A 25297-nucleotide genomic window follows, 5' to 3' on the forward strand; every position below is an offset into this window, starting at 1 on the left:
CAGCGGAGCGTGGGCAGGATGGGGGGGTTGGGGGTGACAGGGGGAGCCGGACACCCGGAATGTCACCGGCCGGGTCAGGGGAGAGGAGGGAATGGTGTGGGCTGGGCGTCCGGACATGTGGATCCTTGGGATCTGTGGGGTCTTTGGGACTTCTGGGACATCTGGGTCCATGGCATCCCTGCGTCCTCAGAATGTCGGGATCCTTGGGATGCCTGGGTCGTCTGGATCCCTGGGATCCTGGATCCCTGGACTTCCAGGCACCGGAGTCCTTGGTCCTTGGGATCCCGGGTCTTTGGGATGTCTGGGAACTGGGTAATGGGGGTCCTTGGGATCTCTGGGTCCTTGGGATCCCCGATCCTTCCCGCACTCTCTCCTGTGCTTGTCCATCCCCGGCAGCTCCGGCCGGGGTGGGGAGGGGCCGGCGAGGGGGGCCCGCGGTGCCGAGGCCGCGGTGTCCCGCTGGCTCCCGTATTTTCCTTCGGGGTGGGACGGGTCCGGCTGCGCGGGACCCCCCGCGGCCGTGGGAAAACAACCCCCACCCCCACCCCCGCCGGCCGCGTTTCACACGAGTTTTGCTTTTATTGTTTTTTATTCCAGCACGGCCGAACGGTCCTTAACGCGGCGATTTTGGGGGGCCCACCGTCCCCCCCACTCTGCAGGGAGGGGGCAGCCGGGTCCCTCCGTGGTCACTGTTGTCCCTTTGCTCTTTGGGGGGGGTTGGACCCCCTCCATCCCCAAATCCTGCTCCTTCATCCAGCAGGAGCACCGAGGGCTGGGGGGCTCGGGGTCCCCCAGTGGGGGGTGGCACTAACGGGGCCCTGTGGAGTTGCTGGACTGGGTGGGCTGGAGCGGGACCTGGAGATGTTGGGCTTCGTCCTTCTGGGATTGTGTCCTGGCAGGGAGGGAGGGATGAGGGGGGTTTGGAGGGAACGGAGGGGTTTTCATGGTGCTGGTCCATTCGTCCATCCCATCACTCCATCCATCCCTCCATCCTTCATCCCATCCCATCCCATCCCATCCCATCCCATCCCTCCATCCTTCATCCCATCCCATCCCATCCCATCCCTCCATCCATCTCTCCACCCCCACGTACAACCAACCCTTCTCTGCCTCCATCCCTTCCCACCATCCATCCATCCCCTCCCCTCACCCCTCATCCCCTCCAACCCCACCTTCCCTCCACCTCCTCCACGGTCTCAGGCAGGGCCATGTTCCGTGTCTCGGGCAGGAAGGTGGCCACCAGCCCTGACACCACGGGCGCGGCGCCGTAGATGATGAACGGCAGCGCCGGGAAGAGCTCGCCCGCCATCTTCACCAGGGGGGCCATGATGCTGCCCAGCCGCGCCATGGTGTTGGCCAAGCCCATGCCCGTCTGCCTGTGGGACACCCAGAGATCCTGAGGGCACCTTAGGGCACCTGAGGGCACCTGAGGGACCACCCTGTCACGGCCACCCCGGCCCTGCCCCCTCCTTACCGGATCACGGTGGGGTAGAGCTCGCCCGTGTAGAGGAAGACGCAGTTGAAGGACGCGGCCAAACAACCCTTCCCGAAGACGGCCAGGGCTGTCCGGAGTGTCTGAAGGTCTGTGGGGACAACGGGACACCTGGGCTGAGTTCACTTGAGAAGAAAAGACCCCAAACACCAGGATTTGGGGCAAATCCCCCACAAAAAGCCAACATGACCCAACCTGGGAGCCCCATTAATGGCTTGAGCTCATCTGGGCCCTCCCAGGGAGGTTGGAGATGAGGGGGACACCACTGCCACCACCCCCGGGCCTCACCTCGTGGCACCAAGATGTTGGCCAGGATGGCCAAGCCGGCCAGGATGAGGGCGACAGCCTGAGTGAAGCGGCGCCCCACGTAGGTGATGGTGAGGATGGACACCAGCTTGGCCGGGATGTCCACGGCGCCGAAGATCAGCTGGATCACGTAGATGTCAAAGTCAAAGTTCTGCAGGTCCATGGCCAGCCCATAGTAGGCGAAGCTGGTGGAGAACCTGGGCCGCGAGGGGGGAGAGGGGGTGAAAACGTCACCTGTGGGGAGGGGTGGGGTGGCGTGGGGGGGTCAAGGACTTGGGATGGATGGACGACCACCCACTGGTGTCCTCCACCGCTGGCCGTACCACACGAAGCAGAGGCAGAAGGAGATGCGGCGCGATGACCGGCGTCCGGACCAGGTCAACCACGGTGTGGCGGGTCCTCGATGATGTCATCTCCTTCTCCATGTGGGACTTCAGGGTCTGGAGGGACAGGGGGGGCTCTGGGATGGGGGTGGGGCACTGGGGTCCCTCTTGTCCCGGGGAAGGTCTGGGCAGGATGGGTGGAAGAGGGGGAGGAGGATCATGGGTGGATGGTGGGATGTAGGTGGTGGATTCGTGGGTGGGTGGAAGGGATGGATGGGATTGATGGAGATGGAGATGATGGAGGTGACTGAGATGATGAAGACGAATGGATGGAGGGACAGGATTCTTAAGGGGATGATGGATAAAATGGCCAGGGATGGACAGTTGTCCATGGGGTGGACGTTTAAGGGACCCCTATAAAACCCCCCAGGGACGCGCTGGGGGACCCAGATGGAGCCTTTTACTTCTATGTCGAGCTTGTCCCCTTCCTCCTTCTTCCCGTTGATCCTGGCCACCTTCTGGAGCTCCCGCAGGGCCTGGTGGGACTTCCCCACCATGACGAGCCACCGCGCCGACTCCGTCAGCCACCTGCGCAGGAGGGGTCGGGGCAGGAGCCCAGGGATCGTCATTGTCCCACCTCCACCCAACCGGCAGTGTCCCCCCATCCCTCTGGCCACTGCTCCTTCCAACCATTCCGGGACCTTCTCTTTGTCCACCTTTCCTTCCACCCTCCATCATTCCGTCCGTCCCACCGTCCTTCCATCAACCCATAACTCCAACTGTCCATCCATCCCACCATCCCTACCGCCACCTGCCCATCTCTGCTTCCATCCCAACGTCCCACCATCCATCCCTCCATCCATCCATCCATCCATCCATCCATCCATCCATCCATCCCTCCATCCCTCCATCCATCCCTCCCTCCATCCAACCATCCCTCCCTCCATCCAACCATCCATCCATCCCTCCATCCATCCATCCCCCATCCATCCATCCATCCCTCCCTCCATCCAACCATCCAACTATCCCTCCATCCATCCAACCATCCAACCATCCCTCCCTCCATCCAACCATCCAACTATCCCTCCATCCATCCAACCATCCAACCATCCATCCCTCCAACCATCCAACCATCCATCCCTCCATCCATCCAACCATCCATCCATCCATCCATCCCTCCATCCATCCAACTATCCCTCCCTCCATCCCTCCATCCATCCATCCCTCTATCCATCCAACCATCCCTCCATCCATCCCTCCATCCATCCCTCCATCCATCCATCCCTCCATCCATCCCTCCATCCATCCCTCCATCCCTCTATCCATCCCTCTATCCATCCATCCCTCCATCCATCCATCCCTCCATCCATCCCTCCATCCATCCCTCCATCCATCCCTCCATCCCTCCATCCCTCCATCCATCCCTCCATCCCTCTATCCATCCCTCTATCCATCCATCCCTCCATCCATCCATCCCTCCATCCATCCATCCCTCCATCCATCCCTCCATCCCTCCCTCCCTCCCTCCATCCATCCATCCAACCATCCATCCCTCCATCCATTCCTCCATCCCTCCATCCATCCCTCCATCCCTCCCCCTTCCTCCTCCTCCTCACCAAGAGTAGAGGAAGAAGACGAAGAAGGGCAGGGACACTGCGAGCTGCAGCTGGCGCCAGTCGGGGACGGCGAAGGCGATGCCAGCCAGGAGGAACTGCCCGACAGTGTAGCAGTAGGCCATGAAGGTGCCCACCAGTGCCCGCACCTGCGTCGGCATCCACTCCAGCGCTGCAGGACACGGCATGTGGAGACCACCCGGGAGTGCCCATGGGTACCCCAGGGACAGGGAGACCACCAGGATGGTGCCCAGAGGACATGGAGACCACCAGGACGGTGCCCACAGGTAGCCCAGGGGAACAGGGAGACCACCAGGATGGTGCCCACAGGTAGCCCAGGGGAACAGGGAGACCACCAGGATGGGGCCTGGGGGACATGGAGCCCAGGGCAGGTACTGGGGGGGGGACACAGAGACCACCAGGACAGTGCCCAGGGGACACGGACACCACTGGGATGGTTCCCACAGGTTCAGGGGGGACGTGGAGCCCACCAGGGCAGGCACCGGGCCCAGGGGTCACGTACACAGGGAGACGTTGTTGAGGACGATGCCTGAGAAGGCCATGCCCGTCAGGAAGCGGAACAGGCAGTACATGGTGAAGGTGGGCGCGAAGGACGAGCAGGTGCCCATGGTGGCCATCTGCAGGTGGCACCAGATGAGCACCGAGCGGCGGCCGAACCTGGGCGGGAGGAGGAGGAGCAGCAGGGGGTGAGGAGGAAGAAATGGGGGCGAGGAGGAGGAAGAGGTGAAGGAAGAGGAGGAGGAAGAGTAAAAGGAGAGGAGAAAACAGAGAGGAGGAGGAGGAGACAAGAAGGATGAAGAAGGGGCAGGGGAAGGAAGAGGGGGTGAAGAGGAGGAAAAGGGTGAGGAAGAGGGTGAGGAGGAGAAAGAGGAAGAAGAGGGAGGGAAGAGGAGGCAGAGAGGGTGAGACGGCCCCCCCCCAGTGCCACCCCACCCCACCTCGCTGCAGGAGCCCCCCCTCACCTGTCCGAGAGCCCCCCGAAGACGATGCCGCCCGCCAGGACTCCGGCCATGTAGAGCGACTGCGCCAACTGCTTGAGCCCCCGGGAGCTGCACACCAGGTCCCACTGCCCAGGGATGAGGACACGGGGTGGGACAGAGACTGGGGTGAGGGGGGTCCCCTCTGGCCTCCTGAACCCCAACACCGCCTGTGGTGGCCGGTAAGGTCAACAAACGGCCAATGGAAAGGTGACACTGAACGCTTGGCCACCCTTCCCAGCATCGCCATGGTTGGAAGGTCCATCCAAGTGTCTTGAGACCCCCTTGAGACCCCCTTGTGACCCCCTTGTTGATGGCCACCAACTCCCCATCCCTCTCTTCCCCTCCTGGGGCTTCCCGGCGTTGAGCGTCTCTGCAAAGGCTGAGCAGGGAAGATGCTCCAGTTGGGAGAGGTCAACGTTGTGTTGGCAGCAGACCCTTCATCGGTGCCTCCAGGTGGGACCCGCCCATGGGATTGGGTGAAAAGCCCACCAGCCCCCCCCAAAGCCCCCCACCACCGCCCCACCTCAGTGATGATGGTGCTGACGAAGACGCTGCGGTCGTAGGTCCAACCATCGCCACACGGCTCCGTCTCCGGCCCAGAGCTGTTGGGTGCCGAACCGTTGGCCTCCAAAAGCCACCACTGGGGTGTCACGAAGCGCTGGCACCGCTCCCCACGGGGGACCCAGACCCTCAGCAGGGCCTCCGGGTCGAGGCCGGTGGCGTTGGCCTCCGGGCGCAGGCGGCACCAGTGGTCGCTGGCGGCGGCGGTGAAGTTCTGCAGGAGGTTGTGGCTGGCCATCATGAACACGGGCAGGGACAGGAGCAGCACCGAGACCACCTGGAAGCGCCCCATGCCCCCCACGTGCTCCAGGAGGCTGGCGAAAGCCATCCTGCCACTGCCAGGGCCCGGGAACGCCCCGCAGCCATGCAGAGCCCCGGATTTCAGGGGTTTCACCCCAAAAATGCCTCCCTGTCCCACGCGGTGTCCTCCCTCCTCCAGCACCGGGGGTGGTCTCCTATATAACACGGCCCAGGGGTAGCTTGGGTTAATGTTTGACATCTCCAGGGGGGTTTTCTGGTGGTTTTCCAGCAGGAAAAAGGCAAAAGTGCAGCACAAAGGTGTCCAGGGGAAAAAAAAAGGTGTTTTAGGGGCAAAAGTCCCTCAAAGTGGGGCAAAACTGGAGCAATTTGGGGCAGGAAGACAAGGAATACCTAATTTAAAAAAAATTATTGGTTTTCAGCGTTGCTTTTTTGAGGGGAAAAGGCAGGTTTTGGAGAGGGGCCGTGCAGGAGGTTGGGTGGGCATCAAGGTGGGCATCGCCTAGAGGGGAAGTCTCCTGGCCTGGGCCAATGTCTGGCCTTCGGTGGCACCTTTGGGTTAAATTTTAGCGATTTCAGTGGTCAAAAGGCGACCGAAAGGTGCTGACGGAGGTGGCCCTGCCTGGGTCAGTGCATTCCCCACTGGGGGTTAATTTTTGACGGGGAGGTTGATGGGGCCAAGGGACACATCGGCAATGGGAGCAAGGGCCGGGGTGGCTTCGGGGGACGGAAATCGGGGAAGGGGCACCACAGCAGCGTCAGGAGGGGGCAGGGTGGGATTCGGGAGCTCCTGGTGCTTCCCCACCTTCTCTGAGATCTGGGGGACGCCTCTACCAGGACGAGAGTTGGTTTGGGGTTATTGAGGATGGTCCTGTTGGAGGTGACATCCAACGTGGTGTTCTTGGTGCCACCTTATCTGAGGTGACTTCAGGGACACGGTTCTCGCTCCTCTTGGAGGAGGTTATGAGGCGTCGTTAAGAATGGGCGTCTTGGGTGCCACCTCATTGGTGGGGACAAGGTTGTGGGGTGTCCTCCTGTGGAGGTGACCTCCAAAAAAGGGGTTCTTGTTTGTCGCCTTATTGGAAGTGACCTCGGGGACACAATTCTTGGACATTGTCCCATTGGAGGTGACCTTGGACGTGGCTGTTGGGGGTGACCCAGGGGGCTCAGAGAAGACCCCGAGACGTGTCCCCACCAGAGCTGCTTTATTCCTGCCCGGACGTCCCCGCCTCAACAGGAGGTAACTGGTCACAACCGAGCTCTCCCCTGTCCCCCCTCAAGTTGCGGGGACCCCCAGGGTGGTGGTGGATGCTGGTGGCCGGGGCTGGGGCGCTGTGCCCACCCCCGGGGTCCCTCAGGCCTCCTTCAGGGGGGGCCCGTCCTGGGGCTGGAGTGCGATCTTCTCCTTGGGGTCACCTGTCGGCGTCCGCTTGGACCTGGAGGGAGGAAGAGAAGGAGGAAGAGAAGGAGGAAGAGAAGGAGGAGGAGGAGGTTCATGGCATGGGGGGAGCAGCCCAGGCCGGGCATTCAGCCAACCACAGCGCTCGTTCTCCTGCCAACACCCACATCCACCTATCCCTCAATGCAGCCGGGGTCCCTTGACCCTGAACCTCTTCATGGCTGGGGTTGTCCATCATTGTCCATTATCTATCCATTGGCCATCATCATCCATCCACTGGCCATCATCCAACCATCACCCATCATCCAACCATCAACTGGCCATCATCCATCCAGTGTCCCTCCAACCCTCACCCACCATCCCCCAAACCATCATCCATCCAACATCCACCCTCCCTCTGTCCCACCCACCTGTTCTCCACCTCCTCGATGGTGTCGGGCAGAGGCGTGTTGAGGGTCTCGGGCAGGAACGCGGCCGCCACGGCCGCCACCACGGGGGCCACCCCATAGACAGCGGGGGGCAGGAAGGGGTAGTACTCATCCATCATCTTCACCAGCGGCGCCACGATGCCGCCCACGCGCGCCATGGTGCTGCCGAAGCCCAGCCCCGTCTGCCTGCGACGCCGGGAGGGTCACGGGGGGCACAGGCCACCCTGGGGGTGTCCGGGGAGGGGTGACCGGGACCTGCCCCACGGCGGGGACGTGGGGCCGGGCGATACCTGATGGGGGTGGGGTAGAGCTCGGTGGTGTAGAGGAAGACGCAGTTGAAGGAGGCGGACAGGCAGCCCTTGCCGATGACGGCCAGCGCCGTGCGCACCGTCTGCAGCTCTGCGGGGACACCGGGACACCGGGGCTCGGCCACCGCGGGGGGACACCTCGGGCAGGTGGGGACAGGGGAGGGAGGGAGGATGTAGGGATGGGGAGGTCGGTGGTTGGAGACGGGGATGGAAACATGGACGAAGACACGTGATGGGCTGGGAACTCCAGTGGCCGGCTGGACCCATGCAGGAGACCCCCCTCCCCCTCCACACCCACCTGTGGGCACGAAGATGTTGGCCACGATGACCAGCCCCGCCAGGAACAAGGCCGCCATGAGCGAGAGCCGCCGGCCAACGTAGCTCAGGGACACGGTCACCACCACCTTGGCCGGGAAGTCAACGGCGCCGAAAATCACCTGGATGAGGTAAATGCTGACCCCAAAGTTCTGCAGGTCCATGGCCAAGCCGTAGTAGGAGAAACTGATGGAGAACCTGGAGCGAGGGGGGAGAGGGGGAACCTTGAGGTGACGTCACCTTCCTGGGACAGGACGGGACAGGGGTGGCAGGTGGGGGAGGGGAGGGTTGGGAGGCAGTTGAATGGGTGGGGTCACTGGTTGAGTGTCCAGGTGTCCATCCTTCCCTTTGTCCATCTGCCAGTCTGACCAGTTCTCCAACCATCTGTCCATCTGTCCTTCCATCCATCGTCCCTCATCCACCCAACTCCCCATCCGTGTCTTCAACCATCCAACAGACCAACAAACCCACCTCCCATCCATCCACCCATCCGTCCACCCATCCATCACCCATCCACCCATCCCTCATCCATCCCTCATCCATCCACCCATCCCTCATCCATCCACCCATCCCGCATCCATCCACCCATCCGTCATCCATCCATCCATCCATCCACCCATCCCTCATCCCTCCATCCATCCATCCATCCATCCATCCATCCATCCATCCATCCCTCATCCATCCATCCCTCATCCACCCATCCATCATCCATCCATCCATCCATCCATCCATCCATCTCTCATCCACCCATCCCTCATCCACCCATCCCTCATCCATCCACCCATCCGTCGTCCATCATCCATCCACCCATCCGTCATCCATCCATCCATCCCTCATCCATCCATCCATCCCTCATCCATCCATCCCTCATCCACCCATCCCTCATCCATCCATCCATCCATCCATCCATCCATCCATCCATCCCTCATCCCTCATCCATCCCTCCATCCATCCACCCATCCATCCATCCATCCATCATCCATCCATCCATCATCCATCCATCCATCCATCCCTCCATCCATCATCCATCCATCCACCCATCCCTCCACCCATCCCTCCCTCCATCCATCCATCCATCCATCCATCCCTCTCTCCCTCCCTCCTGGCCCCCAGCCCCACCAGACGATGGAGAGGCAGAAGAAGATGTGGCGGATCACGGGGGTCCGGACCAGGTCGGAGACGGTGTAGGACGACTTCAGAGCCGCCAACTCCTCCTTCATGTTGGACTTCAACATCTGGGAGAGGGGAAACGGGAGTGGTTGGGGGGCTGGAGACCACCCCCACCCCCCACCCCACCCCCACCGTGGGGCCACCGGACCTCGACCGTGATCTTCTCCCCTTCCTCCTTGCGGTTGTTGAAGGTGGCCACGCGCTGCAGGACCTTCACTGCCCTGTCGGCCTTGCCCGAGAGCACCAACCACCGCGCCGACTCCGCCAACCACCTGCAGCCAGCGAGGGGAAACTGAGGCACAGCCGGCGCCCCCCGCGTCCCCAGGGCCTCCCCGAGGGGCCCCATGTCCTACCAGGAGTAGAGGAGGAAGACGAAGAAGGGCAGGGACACGGAGAGCTGGAGCCAGCGCCAGTGGGGGACGGCGTAGGCCACCCCGGCCAGGATGATCTGGCCCAGGGTGTAGGCGAAGCCGGTGATGGCCACGGTGATGGCGCGGTACGGCGTGGGGATCCACTCCACCACTGCCAGGGACACAGGGACACGGCTCACTCGGGGCGTCCCCACAGTGCTGGGACCCTCCTGGTCGGTGCGGCCACCCCAGCGTGGTCAGACCTGTCCACACCATGTGACCCCACCCACGGCCACAGTGATGTCCACATCCCTGGACACTGGGATGTCCCCATCCCTGGACACTGGGACATTCTTATCCACGGTTGGCCCCACCCATGACCATTGGCTTGTCCCCCTCCACGGCCATGGCCCTGGCCCCAGCCCCAAGCGCTGGGCTGTCCCCGTGTCCCCTCACCGAGGCAGGCGATGCTGAGGCCGAAGCCGGACAGCGCCATCCCGCCGGCGAAGCGGAAGACGCAGTAGGAGGCGTAGTTGGGGGCGAAGGCCGTGCACGTCCCCATCACCCCCAGCTGCAGGTAGGACCACATCAGCATGGCCTTGCGCCCAAACCTGCAACGGGAGCCACTGGGAGCCACTGGGAGCCACTGGGAGCCACTGGGGATGGGCTGCCCTGAGCCCCACAGGGAAAACTGAGGCACAGGGGGGTCTCTGCTGCCTTTACCTGTCCGAGAGGCCCCCCAGGACCAGGGCGCCCACCAGGACCCCGGCCATGTAGATGGACTGGGCCATCTGCCGCAGTTGCCGGTAGCCACAGACCAGGTCCCACTGCCGGACAGGGGACGTGAGGGTGACGCCGTCCTGTCCCCCCCACCCATCGGTCCCCGTTTGTTCATGCCCCTCCCTCCGTCCCACCTCACCCCGAGTGCCACCCCCACCCTTCCCTCCCCCGGTCCCCACGGAGGTGTTGTCCCCCCCATGGACACCGCGGTCACCTCCCCGCCCTCCCCGTGTCCCTGTCCCCACCTCGGTGACGATGGTGGACACGTAGACGCTGCGGTCGTAGTCCCAGCCGTCGCGGCAGGGCTCGGTGGCCCGGGGCCCGCCGGTGCCGTTGGCAGGGGGCGAGGTCACGTAGCGCCGGCAGGACCCCAGGGTGACATCGGGGGACCCCAGGGTGACATTGGACCACCCCAGCGTGGCACCGGTGGGCCCCAGGGTGCCATTGGAGGACCCCCAGGTGGCATCAGGCTGGACACGGGTGCCATCGGGGGACGCCGGGGTGCCATCGGGTGTGAGGCGGGTGGCACCGCGGCTGTGGACGCCGTTGGGGGACCTCGGGGTGGCATCAGGGGACCTCAGCGTGGCACCAGGTGACCCCAAGGCGCCACCAGGAGACCTCGGGACAGAGTCGGAGCCCCTCAAGGAGTCACGAGGAGCCGCTGAGGTGGCATCAGGGGTGGCTGCGGGCGGCGCCGGGGAGGCGCTGGGGCCAGCGGGGACGCGGCAGCGGTGCGGGGGGACGGCGGCGGTGAAGTTCTGCAGCAGGTTGTGGCTGGCCATGAGCAGGATGGGCACCGCCAGCAGCGCCGTCTGCAGCACCTGGAAGCGGCCCAGGCCCCCGACCTGCGCCAGCACCGCCCCGAACGGCATCGCGGGGACACCGCCGGCCACGGGGACACCGCTGCGCAGGGGGACGGGGTCACCCGTGGGGACGGCGGCGCTCACGGGGACACCACCACCCACGGGGACATCGGGACAGAGGGACCCCTTCACTTGCGGGGACACCACCGGACACGGGGACATCGGGACAGAGGGACCCCTTCACTTGCGGGGACACCGCTGGACACGGGGGCTTGGGGACACCCAAGACACGGGGACAACATCACCCATGGGGACATCACCCACCACCCACTGGGACTTCATCAACCGTGGGGACACCGCGGCTTGGGGACACCTTCACCCATGGGGACAGCAGGATATAGAGACACCAGGACAGGGGGACACCAGGACAGGGGGACACAGCCACCCCCAGGGCCATGGGGACACGGGACAGGGGTTGGACACCACCGGCAGTGCTGAGATGGGGCCACCAGGACGTGGGGACAGGGGACACGGGGACCCAGAGGTGGGGAGGGGACACGGGGCAGGGGACGTGGTGAGCGCTGGGGACCGTGCCACCACTTGCGTCACACGTCCCCAAGCCCTCCTGCTGTCCCCATCCCCTCGCAGCGTGTCCCTGTCCCGGCTCCACCTCGGTGCGGCTCCCCGGGGACGGGGACATCCGGCCAGCTGTGACTCTGTGTCCCCAAGGTGAAGGGTCCCCTCTGTGATGTCCCCAACCCCTCCCTGATGTCCCAACCACTCTCCTCCATGTCCCCAACTTGTCCCCAAGCCCCCCACAACGTCCCCAACCTGTCCCCGATGCCCCCACCATGACTCCAACCTGTCCCCGTGTCCCGGGGGTCCCCCCCCGCTGTCCCGTGTCCCCACCTGTCCCCAGCTGTCCCCACCTGTCCCCAGCTGTCCCCGGGGTCCCCCCGTGTCCTGCCCACCGTGTCCATTGTGCCCCCGCTGTCCCCGCTGTCCCCACCCGTGCTCCCGGTGCTGTCCCTGTCCCGGCTGTCCCCCCGCATCGCCCCCCACCTGTTCCCTCAGCCCCCCGTGCCCCCGTCGCGGGGGTCCCCCGCTGTCCCCGCTGTCCCCACCTGTGCTCCTGGCGCCGTCCCTGTCCCCGTCCCCGTCCCTGTCCCTGTCCCCGCCGCGGTCCCGCGCTCGCTCCCGTTACACAACGAGGCGAAAAGCGGCGCTTTTGGTGCCACCGGGATTAACCGGGGGGGGGGGAAGGGGGCGAATTCCAGCGCCGCGGGGGGGTCCGGACGCCTCTGGGTCCCCCCGCCCGCCCGCCCGGGGCCCCGGCAGCCCCTATAGGGAACACCCCCTATAGATCAGCCCCCCCCGGCGCTCCCCAGAGCCCCTCCCCGCATTTAGGGACCCCCCCCCCCCCAACCTGCTGGTGTCCCCCCGCAGAGCCCCCATGGACCCCCGGGGAGCCCCTGCAGAGCCCCCAGGAGCCCCTACAGGTGCCCCAAGAACCTCTACAGATCCCCGTAGAGCTGCTAGAGACCCCCGGAGCCCCTATAGATCCCCCGGTTCCCCCTAAAGAGCCCCGGCAAGTCCCTTTCGAAGCTCCTATAGGGCCCCGGGAGCCCCTATAGGTGCCTGCAGGAGCTCGTGAACCCCCTGTCGGCCCCCACAGCCCCCCTCAGCCCCACTACCAGCCCCCTATAGATCCTGTAAGTCCTCAGTGCCCCTGAAGGACCCTATAGCCCCCCCCAAAGACCCCCATAACTCCCCCACTGCTACCCACCGACCCCTATAACTCCCCCATAACCTCCATAGGTACCCATAACTCCCCTATAGATCTCTATAATCCCCCTACAGGTCCCTACAAATCCCCCAAACCCCTCCGCAGACCCCCATGACCCCTCTGTGAGTCCCTACAGCCCCCTACAGACCCCGTAGCTCCCCCCAGACCCCCCAAAACCCCCTTAGCCCCCCCCATAATCCCCTATAGGCCCCCATAGGGTCCCACGGGGTCTCCGCCGCCCTCTGGTGGCCGAGAAGGGAAATGTGAATTGGGGGGGGGGGTCCCAGGAATTCGGGGGGTCCCAGGGATGGGGAGGGGGATTTCTGGGGGGGTCTCAGGACTTTGGGGTCCCCGGCCGTACGGAAACAGGAACTTTATTGAGCCGATACAAAACCCCCGACTCAGCAAACGCCCCCAAAGAGCCCCAAAACCAACGCCCGCCCCCCCCCCCCGTGCCCCCCCACCCCCAAAAAGGGGTCCCAGCTGTGTCCGGGGGGGTCCCAGGAGCCCGGGCTGAGCCCCCCCCTCAAGAACCGACGCAACTCGTGACACCAGTGGGGCAGGGAGGGGGGGTCCCAGTGCTCCCAGTACCCCCCCAGCCCCCCAAACTGGTGCCAGGCCCACCTCCCAGTAAGGCCCTACTGGGAGGTGGCGCCCGGCCTCCGGACTGGGGGGAGATCCTGGAGAATTGGGCAAAAATGGGGGGGGTCGCTAGGAATCGTAATCTTCATCCTCCTCCTCTTCCTCCCGGGCGCGGGGGGGGCCGGGGGCCGGGGGGAGCCCCCCCGGGAGCCCCCCTGGGAGGGTGGGGGGGCCCAGGGGGGCAAAGGGGACCCCAGGGCTGCGGGAGAAGGGGTCAGTGAGGGGGGGGAACCCCAAAGAAACCCCAAAACCCCCGAAACCTCCCCAAAACCCCCCCAAGGACATGGGGGGGGGGGCACGCCCGACCCCCCAACCCCCCCACAAGAGAGGCAGGGGGGGAGGGGCACCCAAAAGCCCCTTCCCAACCCCCCCCAGGGGCTCAGGTGGAGAAAACCCCCCCAACAGCCCCAAAAACGACCCCCGGTGGTGTCAGGACCCCCCCAAAATGGCCCCAGGTGTTTTCTGCCCCCCCCGAGCCCCCCGGCCGCACCTGGCGAAGGTGAGTGGGGGCGGGGCCGGGGGGGGCTGCGGCGTCTCCTCGTCCCCGTCGCTGTCGCTGTCCTCAGAGTCCTCCTGGGGGGGCGGGGGGGACAGTGAGGGGACCCCAGACCCCTCCCCATCCCCCGGGGATCCCCAAAATCCCCCCGAAGGGGACACAGGGGGGGTCCCCAAACACCCCAACCCCTCCCAGACTCCCCAGTTCACCCCCGTGGAAGCGACCCCACAACCAGGTACAGCCCCTCCCCCTCAGGTGGGGCCCCCCAAACCCCCCCCAGAGGGGACTCAGGGATCCAGGTACCCCCCAAAGCCCCCAACACCCCCAAGGACCCCCCCCCCCTCCTCCCATCCCAAGTCAATCCCTGATTGTTTCGGGGTCCCCTTGGCCCCAGGACCCCCCACAAAACCCCCCAGGACCCCCCCAAATCCCCCCCACCTCCTGCTCCGAGTCTGTCCCCGATTGTTTCGGGGTCCCCTTGGCCCCAGGACCCCCATTCTTGCGGCCACTGCCCGGGCGGCGCCCCCTGAAAGAAACCCCCCCTCATTAGAGACCCCTCGACCCCCAAACCACCCCAAATCCCCCCTCAGAGACCCCCCTGCACCCCAAAATCCCTCGTGACCCTCCCGTCAGAGACCCCCAGGTATGGGAGATGTCCCAGGGGTGTTCCTGAGGTATCTGCGGGGTCCCCCAGGTGTCCCAGAATCCCCCCAGGTGTCCCAGAGTGTCCCTCAGGTGTCCAGAGTGTCCCAAAAGCATCCCAAGGCGTTCCTCAGGTGTCCCAGGGCCTCTCTCAGGTGTCCCAAGGGTGCCTCAGGAGTCCACAGGTGTCCCCCAGGTATCCCAGGGTGTCCCCAGGGTGTCCCCAGGGTGTCCCCCAGGTGTCCCAGGGTGTCCCCAGGGTGTCCCCAGGAGTCCACAGGTGTCCCCCAGGTATCCCAGGGTGTCCCCAGGGTGTCCCCAGGGTGTCCCCCAGGTGTCCCAGGGTGTCCCCAGGGTGTCCCCAGGAGTCCACAGGTGTCCCCCAGGTATCCCAGGGTGTCCCCAGGGGTGCCTCAGGAGTCCACAGGTGTCCCCCAGGTGTCCCCAGGGTATCCCAGGGTGTCCCCAGGTGTCCCAGGGTGTCCCCCAGGTATCCCAGGGTGTCCCCAGGGTGTCCCCAGGTGTCCCCCAGGTGTCCCCAGGGTATCCCAGGGTGTCCCCAGGTGTCCCAGGGTGTCCCCAGGGTGTCCCCAGGTGTCCCCCAGGTGTCCCCAGGGTATCCCAGGGTGTCCCCAGGGTGTCCCCAGGGGTGCCTCACCTGCGGGGGCCCCGCTCGCCGTCGCCGTGGGGGTCGTCGCCGTCCCCCTGCATGTCGGGCACGGTGGCCACCAGGTCCTTGAGGAAGTCGAACTGCTGCTCCAGCTCGATGCACTGCTTCCTGCGGGCCACGCCCACCCCCCAAAAACTGCCTCAGGTGTGCCAGGGACCCTTCCCCACCCCCCAGATCTGCCCCGGGCAGGGCGGGCGGGGTGGGGACAGGGAGGGGACAGGAGGGGCACTCACAGGTGAGGACAGCGGGGACAGGTGGGGACAGGGAGGGGACAGGAGGGGACACACGGGGCACTCACAGGTGAGGATGGCGGCACACACGGGGCACTCACAGGTGAGCACAAGTGAGGATGGGGCACACACGGGGCACTCACAGGTGAGGATGGCGGCACACACGGGGCACTCACAGGTGAGCACAGGTGAGGGTGGGGCACACACGGGGCACTCACAGGTGAGGATGGGGCACACACGGGGCACTCACAGGTGAGCACAGGTGAGGGTGGGGCACACACGGGGCACTCACAGGTGAGGGTGGGGCACACACGGGGCACTCACAGGTGAGACGTCGTCATGGTCTTGGCGTTGCGGGACTGGGTCACGTGACAGGCCTTGCGCAGCAGCGACTCCAGGAACAGCTCCAGCGCCCGCGCTGCCACGCTAAGGAGCCCGGGGACAGCGGGGACACCGGGGACAGCCCTGGGACAGCCCGGGGACACAGGGGACACCCGGGGACAGCCCAGGGACACCCCGGGGACACAGGGGACACCCTGGGGACAGCCGGGGACAGCCCAGGGACACCCCGGGGACAGCCCGGGGACACCCCCAGGGACACAGGGGACACCTGGGGACAGCCCAGGGACACAGGGGACAGCCCAGGGACACCCCAGGGACACCAGGGACACAGGGGACACCCGGGGACAGCCCAGGGACACAAGGGACAGCCCAGGGACAGCCCAGGGACACGCCGGGGACACAGGGGACACCCCGGGACAGCCCAGGGACACAGGGGACACCCCGGGGACACAGGGGACACCCTGGGACAGCCCAGGGACACAGGGGACACCCCGGGGACACCCCGGGGACACAAGGGACACCCGAGACACCCCGGGGACAGCCCAGGGACAGCCCGGGGACACAGGGGACACCTGGGACACCCCCAGGGACACAAGGGACAGCCCAGGGACAGCCCAGGGACACGCCGGGGACACAGGGGACACCCCGGGACAGCCCAGGGGACACAGGGGACACCCCGGGGACACAGGGGACACCCTGGGACAGCCCAGGGACACAGGGGACACCCCGGGGACACCCCGGGGACACAAGGGACACCCGAGACACCCCGGGGACAGCCCAGGGACAGCCCGGGGACACAGGGGACACCTGGGACACCCCCAGGGACACAGGGGACAGCCCAGGGACAGCCTGGGGACACCCCAGGGACGCAGGTGATGTCCCCCCGGACACACCCCAGGTGCACAGGATGTGGGGGACTCAGGTGCCCGAGGTAGGGGGGCACCTGGGGGGCCCAGGTGAGCGGGGTGGGGTCCGCAGGAGTGCCCAGGTGAGTAGAGCAGGGTCTCAGGGGTGCCCAGGTGAACAGGGCGGGGTCACAGGGCGGGGCCCAGGTGAGCGGGGCGGGGTCCCAGGGGTGCCCAGGTGAGCGGGGCGGGGTCGCAGGGCGGGGGCCCAGGTGTGCCAGAGGATACAGATGATGACAGGCACGGCGGCCGCCACCTTGCCGATCTCCTCGTCCGTCTGCATGATCTTCTTGATCCGCGCCTGCCGCAGAGCCCCGCCCTCACCTGAGCCCCATCCTCACCTGAGCCCCGCCCTCACCTGAGCCCCGCCCTCACCGGGACAGCCCCGCCCTCACCGGGACAGCCCCATCCTCACCTGAGCCCCGCCCCTCACCTGAGCCCCGCCCTCACCGGGACAGCCCCATCCTCACCTGAGCCCCATCCTCACCTGAGCCCCGCCCTCACCGGGACAGCCCCATCCTCACCTGAGCCCCGCCCTCACCGGGACAGCCCCGCCCACCCCGGCCACGCCCCCCACACCTGCGCCCCCAGGTGTGACCCCACCCCCCAAGCCCCGCCCACCCCTCAGGCTCCGCCCCGCCCTCCCCGTTGCCATGGTGACCCTCATGGCCCCACCCTCGTTGCCATGGTGACGTGACCCCACCCTGCTCGTCGCCATGGGGACCCTCATAGACACCCCCCCCTACCCGCCGCCCTCCCCGTTGCCATGGTAACCCCAGTCTCCCCCTCCCTCCCGCCCCGTTGCCATGGCGACCCCCGCCCGCGCCCCTTGTCCCCCCTCAGGCGGTACCGGCGGGAAGCGCGCGTTGTATTTCTTCTTCTTGCTCGGCATCGCCGCCTCGCTGGCCCCGGGGGGCCCCGGAGGGTCCTGCCCGGCCCCGCTCGGCCCCGGCCCCGCCGCTCCCGGCCCCGCTCCGGCCGCTCCCGGCCCGGCCCCGGCCCCGCTCGGCTCCGCCGCGGCCTCCCCGGCGCTCCCCGCCCCGCCCCTTCCGGGCCGAGGCCGCGCCCCTTCCGGCGAAGGCCCCGCCCCTTCCTCGGACCCGCCCCCGAATTAAACCACGCCCCCTCCGCGCTGGCCACGCCCCCCGGCTGTCAATCAAACACAGGCGGGCCTCGGACCGTTTATTGGGGTGACCCCGGGGGGGGGGAGGGGCGGGGCTGCCCCCTCCCCCCAAAGGCACTTTTGGTTGGGGGGGGGGGGTAATGCTGGGGGGAGGGGCGGCCAAGCTCCCATTGGCTGCTGCCCCCTGTGGGGGCGGGGCGAAGGGGGGACCCCCAAAAGGCTCCCAGTAGCTCCCAGTAACCCCCCACTGGCTTGCAGCGACCCCCAGTAGGCACTTGGTGTTCTCCCAGTAGCTCCCAGTAACCGCAGACAATTCCCAGTGACTCCCAGTAACCCGCAGAAAGCTCCCAGTAACCGTAGAAAATTCCCAGTCACTCCCAGTCGTGTCCCAGTACCCCCTACAAACCTCTCAGTGCCACCCAGTAGCCTCCCAGCAACCCCTCAAAGCCTCCCAACGACTCCCAGTAACCCCTAAAAGCCTCCCAGTAACCCGCAAAAACCTCCCAATAACCGAAAAGAATCCCCAGTGACTCCCAGTACACCCTACAACCCTCCCAGTAACTCCCAGTGAACCCTAAAACCCTCCCAAGTGCCCTCCAGTAGCCCCCAGAACCCTCCCGGTAGCCCCCCAGCTCCCTCTAAAAGCCTCCCAGTGCCTCCCAGTAGCCCCCAATCCCCCCCCCCAACAGCCCCCCAGTGCCTCCCAGTCCGTCCCAGTCAGGAGGAGGGGAACTGGCTGAGGAAGGCGCTGAAGTCCAGGTCCCCCAGGGAGGGCAGCGAGTCCTCGGGCCCCCCCCAGCCCCCCCAGCCCGCCCAGCTCAGGGCCCCCCCCCAGCTCGGGGCCCAGCGCGATGTCGGGGGGCCCCCCCGGGGGCTGGCTCTGCACCAGGCGGGCGATGGCCTCGGGGTACGACATCAGCATGGGGGGGGCCCCCAAATCCGGGGGGGCCCCCCCCAGCTCCGAACAAGCCCCCCCGAAATCCGAGGGGGGCTCCCCGAAGCTCGGGGGGGGCTCGGGGGGGTCCAGCAGGCGCTGGACCTCGGCGGCGTTGATGGTGTCCAGCGGGGGGAACGGGGGCTCAACCAAGAGCGCCCCAAAATCCAGCGGGGGGGCCGTGCCGACCCCCCCCGCGCCGCCCCCGCCGCCCCCGATTTGGGGGGACCCCTCCTCAAATTGCAGCTGCAGCAGCGCCTCGGCCAAAGGCTCCGGTTCGGGGGGGGGCCGGGCCCCCCAAGAGCCCCCCCGGCCCCCCAAAAGAGAAGGAGGGGGCTGGGGGGGGAGGGAAGGGGTGAGGGAGGGGCTCGACCCCCCCCAGCTCCCTCCAAAGCTGCCCCCCACCCCTTTTCCCCCCTCCCCATTTCCCCCCAACCCCCCCTTGTTCCTCCCCATTTCCCCCCCCAAATTTCCCCTTTGCCCCCCCCCCCCCCCCCCCAGTTGCCCCCAGTTTCCCCCAGTTGCCCCCACTCACCCACACTGGGGGGGTTCTGGGGGGCCGGGGGGGGCCGCGAGGGCACCGCGATGCGCCGGGGGGGCCGCGACTCGCCGGATGCTGGAGCTGGGGGGGGGAATGGGGGGTCCCACTGTCAGAGACCCCCCCCCAGGGACCCCAAATCCCTTCTGAACCCCCCCCCCAAGGACCCCAAATACCCCTCAGGGACCCCAAAATCCCCCCCAATATCCCCCCAGGGACCCCCAATTCCTCCCCTAGATCCTCTCTGGGGCCCCAAACCCTCCCGGGGTCACCCAAATCCCCCCTCTAAACCCCCCCAGGGTCCCCCAAATCCCCCCAGGGACCCCCAATTTCCCCTCCAGCCCCCCCAAGGACCCCAAACCCTCCCAGAGTCCCCCAAATCCCCCCTCTAAACCCCCCCAGGGACCCCAATAATCCCCCAATTCCCCCCAGTTCCCCCCCGAGCCCCCACCGGGCAGGGGGCTGCGCTGGACGAAGGAGCGGAAGGTCTCCCGCGTCCGCTTGCGCTTCTCCTCGATGCACTGCAGGTCCCCTGCACCAGTAACACCAGTGAGCTCCCAGTTAGCTCCCAGTTACCCCGTCACCTCCTTGAGAGCCCCCTCCAGTGACCTCCCAGTCACAACCAGTTACCCCCAGTTCCCTGCCGGTGACGCACAGAGACCCCCCCCAGTCACTCAGAGTCCCCTCCCAGTCAGCCCAGTGACCTCCCAGTAATGCCCAGTTACCCCCAGTGACCTCCCTGTCACCTCCCCAGTCACACCAGTGACCCCAGGAGACCCCAGAGTGCCCCGGGGTGACAAAAGTGACCGAAGAGGGACTCGGGAGTGCCCCAAAGGGACCCCGGATCACCCCCAGCCCCACAACAAAGACCCTACGAGTGCCCGCAGCCCCCGCAGCCCCCGCAGCCCCCGCAGCCCCACGCCCACCCTGGTGGGGCAGGAACAGGAATTCAACGGGAACTGCAGCTCCAGGGACCCGGGAATGCCCCAAAAGGACCCGGGAATGTCCCAAAAGGATGCGGGAATGTCCCAAAAGGACCCGGGAATGCCCCAAAAGGACCCGGGAATGCCCCAAAAGGATTCGGGAATGTCCCCCAGACCCACACTAAGGACCCTGTAACCCCCCGAGCACGCAGTGCCCCTGCAGCCCCACGCCCACCCTGGTGGGGCAGGTATCGGAAGTCCACGGGCGCGCTGCGCTGCCGGTCCGAGGGCCGCTGCAGCTCCATGCGGACGGTGACCGGCGCCCGGAGCGCGGGGGTCCCGGAACGGCGGCGTCCGGAACACGATGGCGACCTGGCGGTGAACGTCGGCCTGCGCGAACGAGCCCTTGGCCTCCCAGCCCTCGGCCGAGAACCGGACCTCGATGTCCTCTGCGGGGACACGGAGCGGGGCGCGGCTTGGGAAGGGGGACAGCGGGGATGGGGGGGTGGGAATATGGGGAATTGGGGATTGGGATATCGGAGATGGGGATATGGGGATATGGGGATATGGGGAATTGGGATATGGGAACTGGGATATGGGACATGGGAATATGGGGAATTGGGATATGGGGATTGGGATATGGGAGATGGGGATTGGGATATGGGAAATGGGGATGGGGATATGGGGATATGGGGATTGGATATGGGAATTGGGATATGAGAGATGGGGATATGGGGATTGGGATATGGGGATTGGGATATGGGAGATGGGGATATGGGGATATGGGGATATGGGGATTGGGATATGGGAGATGGGGATATGGGGATATGGGTAATTGGGGAGTGGGATATTGTAGATGGGGATATGGGGATTGGGATATGGGAACTGGGATATGGGAGATGGGAATATGGGGATATGGGGATATGGGGATGGGGATATGGGAGATGGGGATTGGGGAATTGGGATATGGGGATATGGGGAATTGGGATATTAGAAATGGGGATATGGGGATATGGAAACTGGCATATGGGGATTGGGATATGGGGGTTGGGATATGGGAGATGGGGGATGGGAATATGGGGAATAATGGGGGGTTGGGGATACGGGGTAACTGAGCTATAGGGAATGGGGATATGGGGAATGGGGGAATTGGGTTCTGGGGAATGGGGGACGGGGGGTTTGGGATATGCCGGATTCAGGGATGTGGGGAATGGGGGGAGACAAAACTCCGGGGGGATCCAGGGATGTGGGGTATCCAAGGATTTGGAGGGACACGGGGGACTGGAGGGTCCCGATGTCCAGGGGAATACGGGGACTGGGGCAGGGACGCGGGGTTGGGGGGATCCAAGGATTGGGGGGGGGGTCGCCAGGCTTTGGGGGTGTCCCGCTCAGGTTTTGCGGGTGTCCCCGGGGTCCAGGGGTGTCCCCGCACCTTTCTGGACCTTGTCACACAGCAGGAAGATCTCGTCCCCGCCCCGGCAGCTCCCGGAGTTGCGGTTGACGCGGCAGATCCGCAGCTCCGCCGTGCTGGGGGCACCTGGGGACAGCGGGGGCAGCGGGGCAGCGGGGTCAGCGGGGCAGTGGGGGCAGTGGGGGTCAGCGGGGGGCAGCGGGGGCAGTGGGGGTCAGCGGGGCAGCGGGGGTCAGCAGGACAGCGGGGGCAGTGGGGGTCAGCGGGGGCAGCGGGGGTCAGCAGGGCAGCAGGGCAGCGGGGGCAGCGGGGTCAGCGGGGGCAGTGGGGGTCAGCGGGGCAGCGGGGTCAGCAGGACAGCGGGGGCAGTGGGGGTCAGCGGGGCAGTGGGGGTCAGCAGGGCAGCGGGGTCAGCAGGGTCAGTGGGGGTCAGCGGGGGTCAGCAAGGCAGCGGGGGTCAGCGGGGGGCAGCGGGGGCAGTGGGGGTCAGCGGGGCAGTGGGGGTCAGCAGGGCAGCGGGGGCAGCGGGGGCAGTGGGGGTCAGCGGGGGGTCAGCAGGGCAGGGGGGGGCAGTGGGGGTCAGCGGGGTCAGCGGGGGCAGTGGGGGTCAGCAGGGCAGTGGGGCAGCGGGGGCAGTGGGGGGCAGTGGGGGTCAGCAGGGGCAGTGGGGGTCAGCAGGGCAGCAGGGGCAGTGGGGGCAGTGGGGGCAGCGGGGTCACAGGGGGACACAGGGGGGCCACAGGGGGGTCATTGGGGGACACCGGGAGGGTCCCACAGGGGTGGCAGGGGGGTCACAGGGGTGTCCCGCAGGTGGCACAGGGGGGTCCCAGGGGGTCCTGGGGGGTCCCAGGGGGGTCCCAGGGGGTCCCGGGGGGTCCCAGGGGGGTCCCGGGGGTTCCCAGGGGGGGTCCCAGGGGGTCCCGGGGGTTCCCAGGGGGTCCCAGGGGTCCCCAGGGGGTCCCGGGGGAGTCCCAGGGGGGTCCCAGGGGGTCCCAGGGGGTCCCGGGGGTTCCCAGGGGGGTCCCAGGGGGTTCCCAGGGGGTCCCAGGGGGGGTCCCAGGGGGTCCCGGGGGTTCCCAGGGGGGTCCCAGGGGGTCCCCACTCACGGTTGTCGTAGACGGGCTGGGACAGGACGGGGGGGAGGGGCCGCAGCCCCCCCGGGCCCCCCACCCACACCTGGAAGCAGAGCCTGACCGCGGCCAGGTCGTACTCGCCCCCCGCGCTGCTCTGCCGGCACTGCCCAGTACGGACCAGTATAAACCAGTGCGGACCAGTACAGACCGGTACAACCCCATATAAACCATAATAAACCAGTGACACCCCCAGGAACCCCCCCAGAGCCCCCAGTGACCCCCCCAAGCCGTACTCATCCCCATGCTGCTCTGTCGGTGCTGCCCAGTATAAACCAGTATAGCCCAGTACACACCAGCGACACCCCCCAGCAGCCCCAGGGACCCCCTCCAGGAACTTCCCAGTAACACCCAGTGCCCACCAGTCCCCCCAGACTCTTCCCAGTCCCACCCAGTGCCCTCCCAGTAACTCCCAGTGCCCTCCTAGTCCCTTCCCAGTCTGTCCCAGTCCCTCCCAGTGCTCCCAGTACCGTTGAAGGGGTTGTTATTGGTGCGGATCCGCTCGGCCACAGCCGCCTCCAGCTCCCGCTTCTTCACGCACTGAATCCCCAAATTCTGGAAACTGACCCCAAAATTCCAGGGGGTCAGGGCTCGACCTGGGTTTTGGGATCCCCCCCTCGGACACTCCGGGGCAGAGACCCCAAATTTTGGGGGTTCCCAGGGGTGCTGGGGGGGTTGTTCCCATATTTTGGGAGTCCCCCCCCCCTATTTTGGTAGATACCATCTGCCCTGCGGGGGGCTTTCCCATATTTAGGGGGGGTTTCCCAATATTTTGGGAAATACCATCTGCCCTGGAGAGGGGTTCCCCATATTTAGGGGGGGTTCCCCCATATTTTGGGTGATCCCACCTGCCCTGTAGGGGGGTCCCCCCCTATTTTGGGTGATCCCACCCGCCCTGTAGGGGGGTCCCCCCTATTTTGGGTTATCCCACCTGCCCTGTAGGGGGGTCCCCCCCTTTTTTGGGTGCTCCCACCTGCCCTGCGGGGGTGTCCCCCCGTTTTGGGGGTGCCCCCGGTTTTGGGGGGGGGGGTCCCACCTGTGGATGCTGCGCTCGGGGGACAGCTCGGCCTCGTAGAAGCCGTCCTTGCAGTCCTTGCCCACCAGCTCGTGGGGGTGGGGGCGGTGGGGGGGGTCCTTGGTCACCAGCGACACCCGGACCCGCCCCGGGCCCCGGTAGTTGTTCACCTGTTGGGGACACACACTGGTTTATACTGGTTTGCACTGGGAGGGTCGTGGGGAAGGTGGGGCGGGGTCTGGGGGAGGTGGGTGCTGAACCCCCCCGGGGATGGGGGCACCGGGGGCCTCAGGGAAGGCTCAGGGGGGGCCCTGGCAGTTATCGGCCTGTACTGGTGCATACTGGTGTATACTGGGATGCACTGGGGGACTCGCACAGATGGTAAGGAGGGTCTTGGGGGACACCGGGGGAGCAATGGAAGAGCTCAGGGGGGTCCCTGACACTTACTGGTGCATACTGGTCTGTACTGGGGCACTCACGCGGATGGTGGGGTGGGTCTTGGTGGTCTCGGTGCTGCGCTCCCCGGGGATGGGGGCACTGGGGGGAGCACTGGGGGGGGCCCTGGCAGTTACTGGTGCATACTGGTCTGTACTGGGGCACTCACGCGGATGGTGGGGTGGGTCTTGGTGGTCTCGGTGCTGTGCTCCCCGGGGATGCTCCCGGCCGAGCGCCCCTCGCACTTGTACCGGAACCTCATCCCGCGCTGCTTCGGCTGCTCCAGGATCTCCACGTACGGCGCTCCCCCCCCCGCCTCTGGGGGGGGCACGGGGGGGGTCCCGTCAGCCCCCCCAACGCCCCCACCCCCCCAGGGGGGCCCCAGAGCCGCGGGGGACCCCCCAGCCCCCCCTTCCCGGGGTGTCCCCACTCACCCTGAGCACCCCATTCCTGCAGGAGGAAGGGCAGAAGATCCGGGGGGGTCACTGGGGGGGACAACGGGGGTCGCATTAACGGGGGGGGGGGGATTCGCTTTATGGTGGGGGGGGGTCGCAATAAGGGGGGTGGCATTGAGGGGGTCTCTTCAAGCGGGGGGACACATAACGTGGGGCGCCTTAAGGGGAGGGATCGCACTAACGGGGGGGCCGCTTTAAGGGAGGGGGGGTCTCCCCCCCCAAAACCCCTCAACCCCTCCAAGGAGCCGCCCCCCCCCCCCCCCGTTTAAACACGCCCCCCTTAAAGGGCCCTCACCCTGCAAGCCCCCGACGTCACGCGGGGCGGAACAGCACCGGGGGCTCCCCCGCGCCCCACAGCCCCCGCGGGGGGGTCCGACACTCACCGTCCTCCATGGCGGGGGTCCCGGGGGTCCCGGGGGGGCGGGGGGGGGCGGGGGGGGGGGCCCCGCTCGCGCCGCCGCTCGCGGAAGCGCCGCGGCCCCACGTGACCGCGCTGCCGGGAAGGCCCCGCCC

General features: G+C 66.5%; 4 protein-coding genes across 5 annotated transcripts; all 4 read right to left on the reverse strand.

Annotated features, from left to right (window-relative positions):
• Positions 1–599: 599 nt before the first annotated feature.
• LOC125320717 (solute carrier family 22 member 6-B-like) lies at positions 600–5846 on the reverse strand. The gene is given in 11 exon segments (XM_048293121.1): positions 600–892; positions 1173–1376; positions 1475–1583; positions 1781–1995; positions 2122–2153; positions 2155–2238; positions 2586–2709; positions 3738–3906; positions 4258–4412; positions 4718–4821; positions 5259–5846. Coding segments are annotated over 11 exon segments (1818 nt in total). The 5' UTR covers positions 5796–5846; the 3' UTR covers positions 600–807.
• Positions 5847–6742: 896 nt separating this feature from the next.
• On the reverse strand, positions 6743–12285 carry LOC125320724 (solute carrier family 22 member 6-A-like). 2 transcript variants are annotated; one of them, XM_048293129.1, is made up of 11 exons: positions 12232–12285; positions 10550–11207; positions 10248–10351; positions 9981–10135; positions 9528–9696; positions 9323–9446; positions 9124–9239; positions 7988–8202; positions 7672–7780; positions 7364–7567; positions 6743–6990 (listed from the first exon to the last, which is right to left on the reverse strand). In XM_048293129.1, exons 2-11 carry the CDS (start codon positions 11174–11176, stop codon positions 6909–6911), a joined length of 1905 nt encoding a protein of 634 aa, XP_048149086.1. In that variant the 5' UTR covers positions 11177–11207; positions 12232–12285; the 3' UTR covers positions 6743–6908. The 2 variants fall into 2 exon arrangements, with proteins under 2 accessions (XP_048149086.1, XP_048149085.1); XM_048293128.1 differs by lacking the exon at positions 12232–12285 and having other exon boundaries at positions 10550–11855.
• Positions 12286–13432: 1147 nt separating this feature from the next.
• On the reverse strand, positions 13433–17787 carry DRAP1 (DR1 associated protein 1). Its single transcript, XM_048293130.1, is given in 8 exon segments — positions 13433–13691; positions 13694–13734; positions 14026–14108; positions 14470–14557; positions 15332–15451; positions 15898–15991; positions 17049–17121; positions 17671–17787. Coding segments are annotated over 8 exon segments (612 nt in total). The 5' UTR covers positions 17713–17787; the 3' UTR covers positions 13433–13620.
• An 858-nt stretch (positions 17788–18645) lies between these two features.
• On the reverse strand, positions 18646–25185 carry LOC125320721 (transcription factor p65-like). The gene is given in 15 exon segments (XM_048293126.1): positions 18646–18733; positions 18735–19126; positions 19128–19213; positions 19413–19499; positions 19867–19947; positions 20574–20673; positions 20675–20787; positions 21771–21875; positions 22856–22967; positions 22969–22985; positions 23350–23441; positions 23916–24064; positions 24499–24647; positions 24764–24814; positions 25168–25185. Coding segments are annotated over 15 exon segments (1617 nt in total). The 5' UTR covers positions 25178–25185; the 3' UTR covers positions 18646–18660.
• Positions 25186–25297: the final 112 nt, after the last annotated feature.

The sequence above is a fragment of the Corvus hawaiiensis genome (assembly GCF_020740725.1).
Source record: "Corvus hawaiiensis isolate bCorHaw1 chromosome 34 unlocalized genomic scaffold, bCorHaw1.pri.cur SUPER_34a, whole genome shotgun sequence".
Taxonomy (NCBI): domain Eukaryota; kingdom Metazoa; phylum Chordata; class Aves; order Passeriformes; family Corvidae; genus Corvus; species Corvus hawaiiensis.

Bases quoted from the DNA above. Each gene is read 5' to 3' on its own strand.
- LOC125320724 (XM_048293128.1), bottom strand. From the start codon at position 11,329: ATGTCCCCGTGTCCGGTGGTGTCCCCGCAAGTGAAGGGGTCCCTCTGT. The intron at 9,697-9,980 runs GTGAGGGGACAC...TGTCCCTGGCAG, and splicing joins CCTCAGCATCGCCTGCCTCG to TGGTGGAGTGGATCCCCACG. The intron at 9,447-9,527 runs GTAGGACATGGG...CGCTGGCTGCAG, and splicing joins GTCTTCCTCCTCTACTCCTG to GTGGTTGGCGGAGTCGGCGC.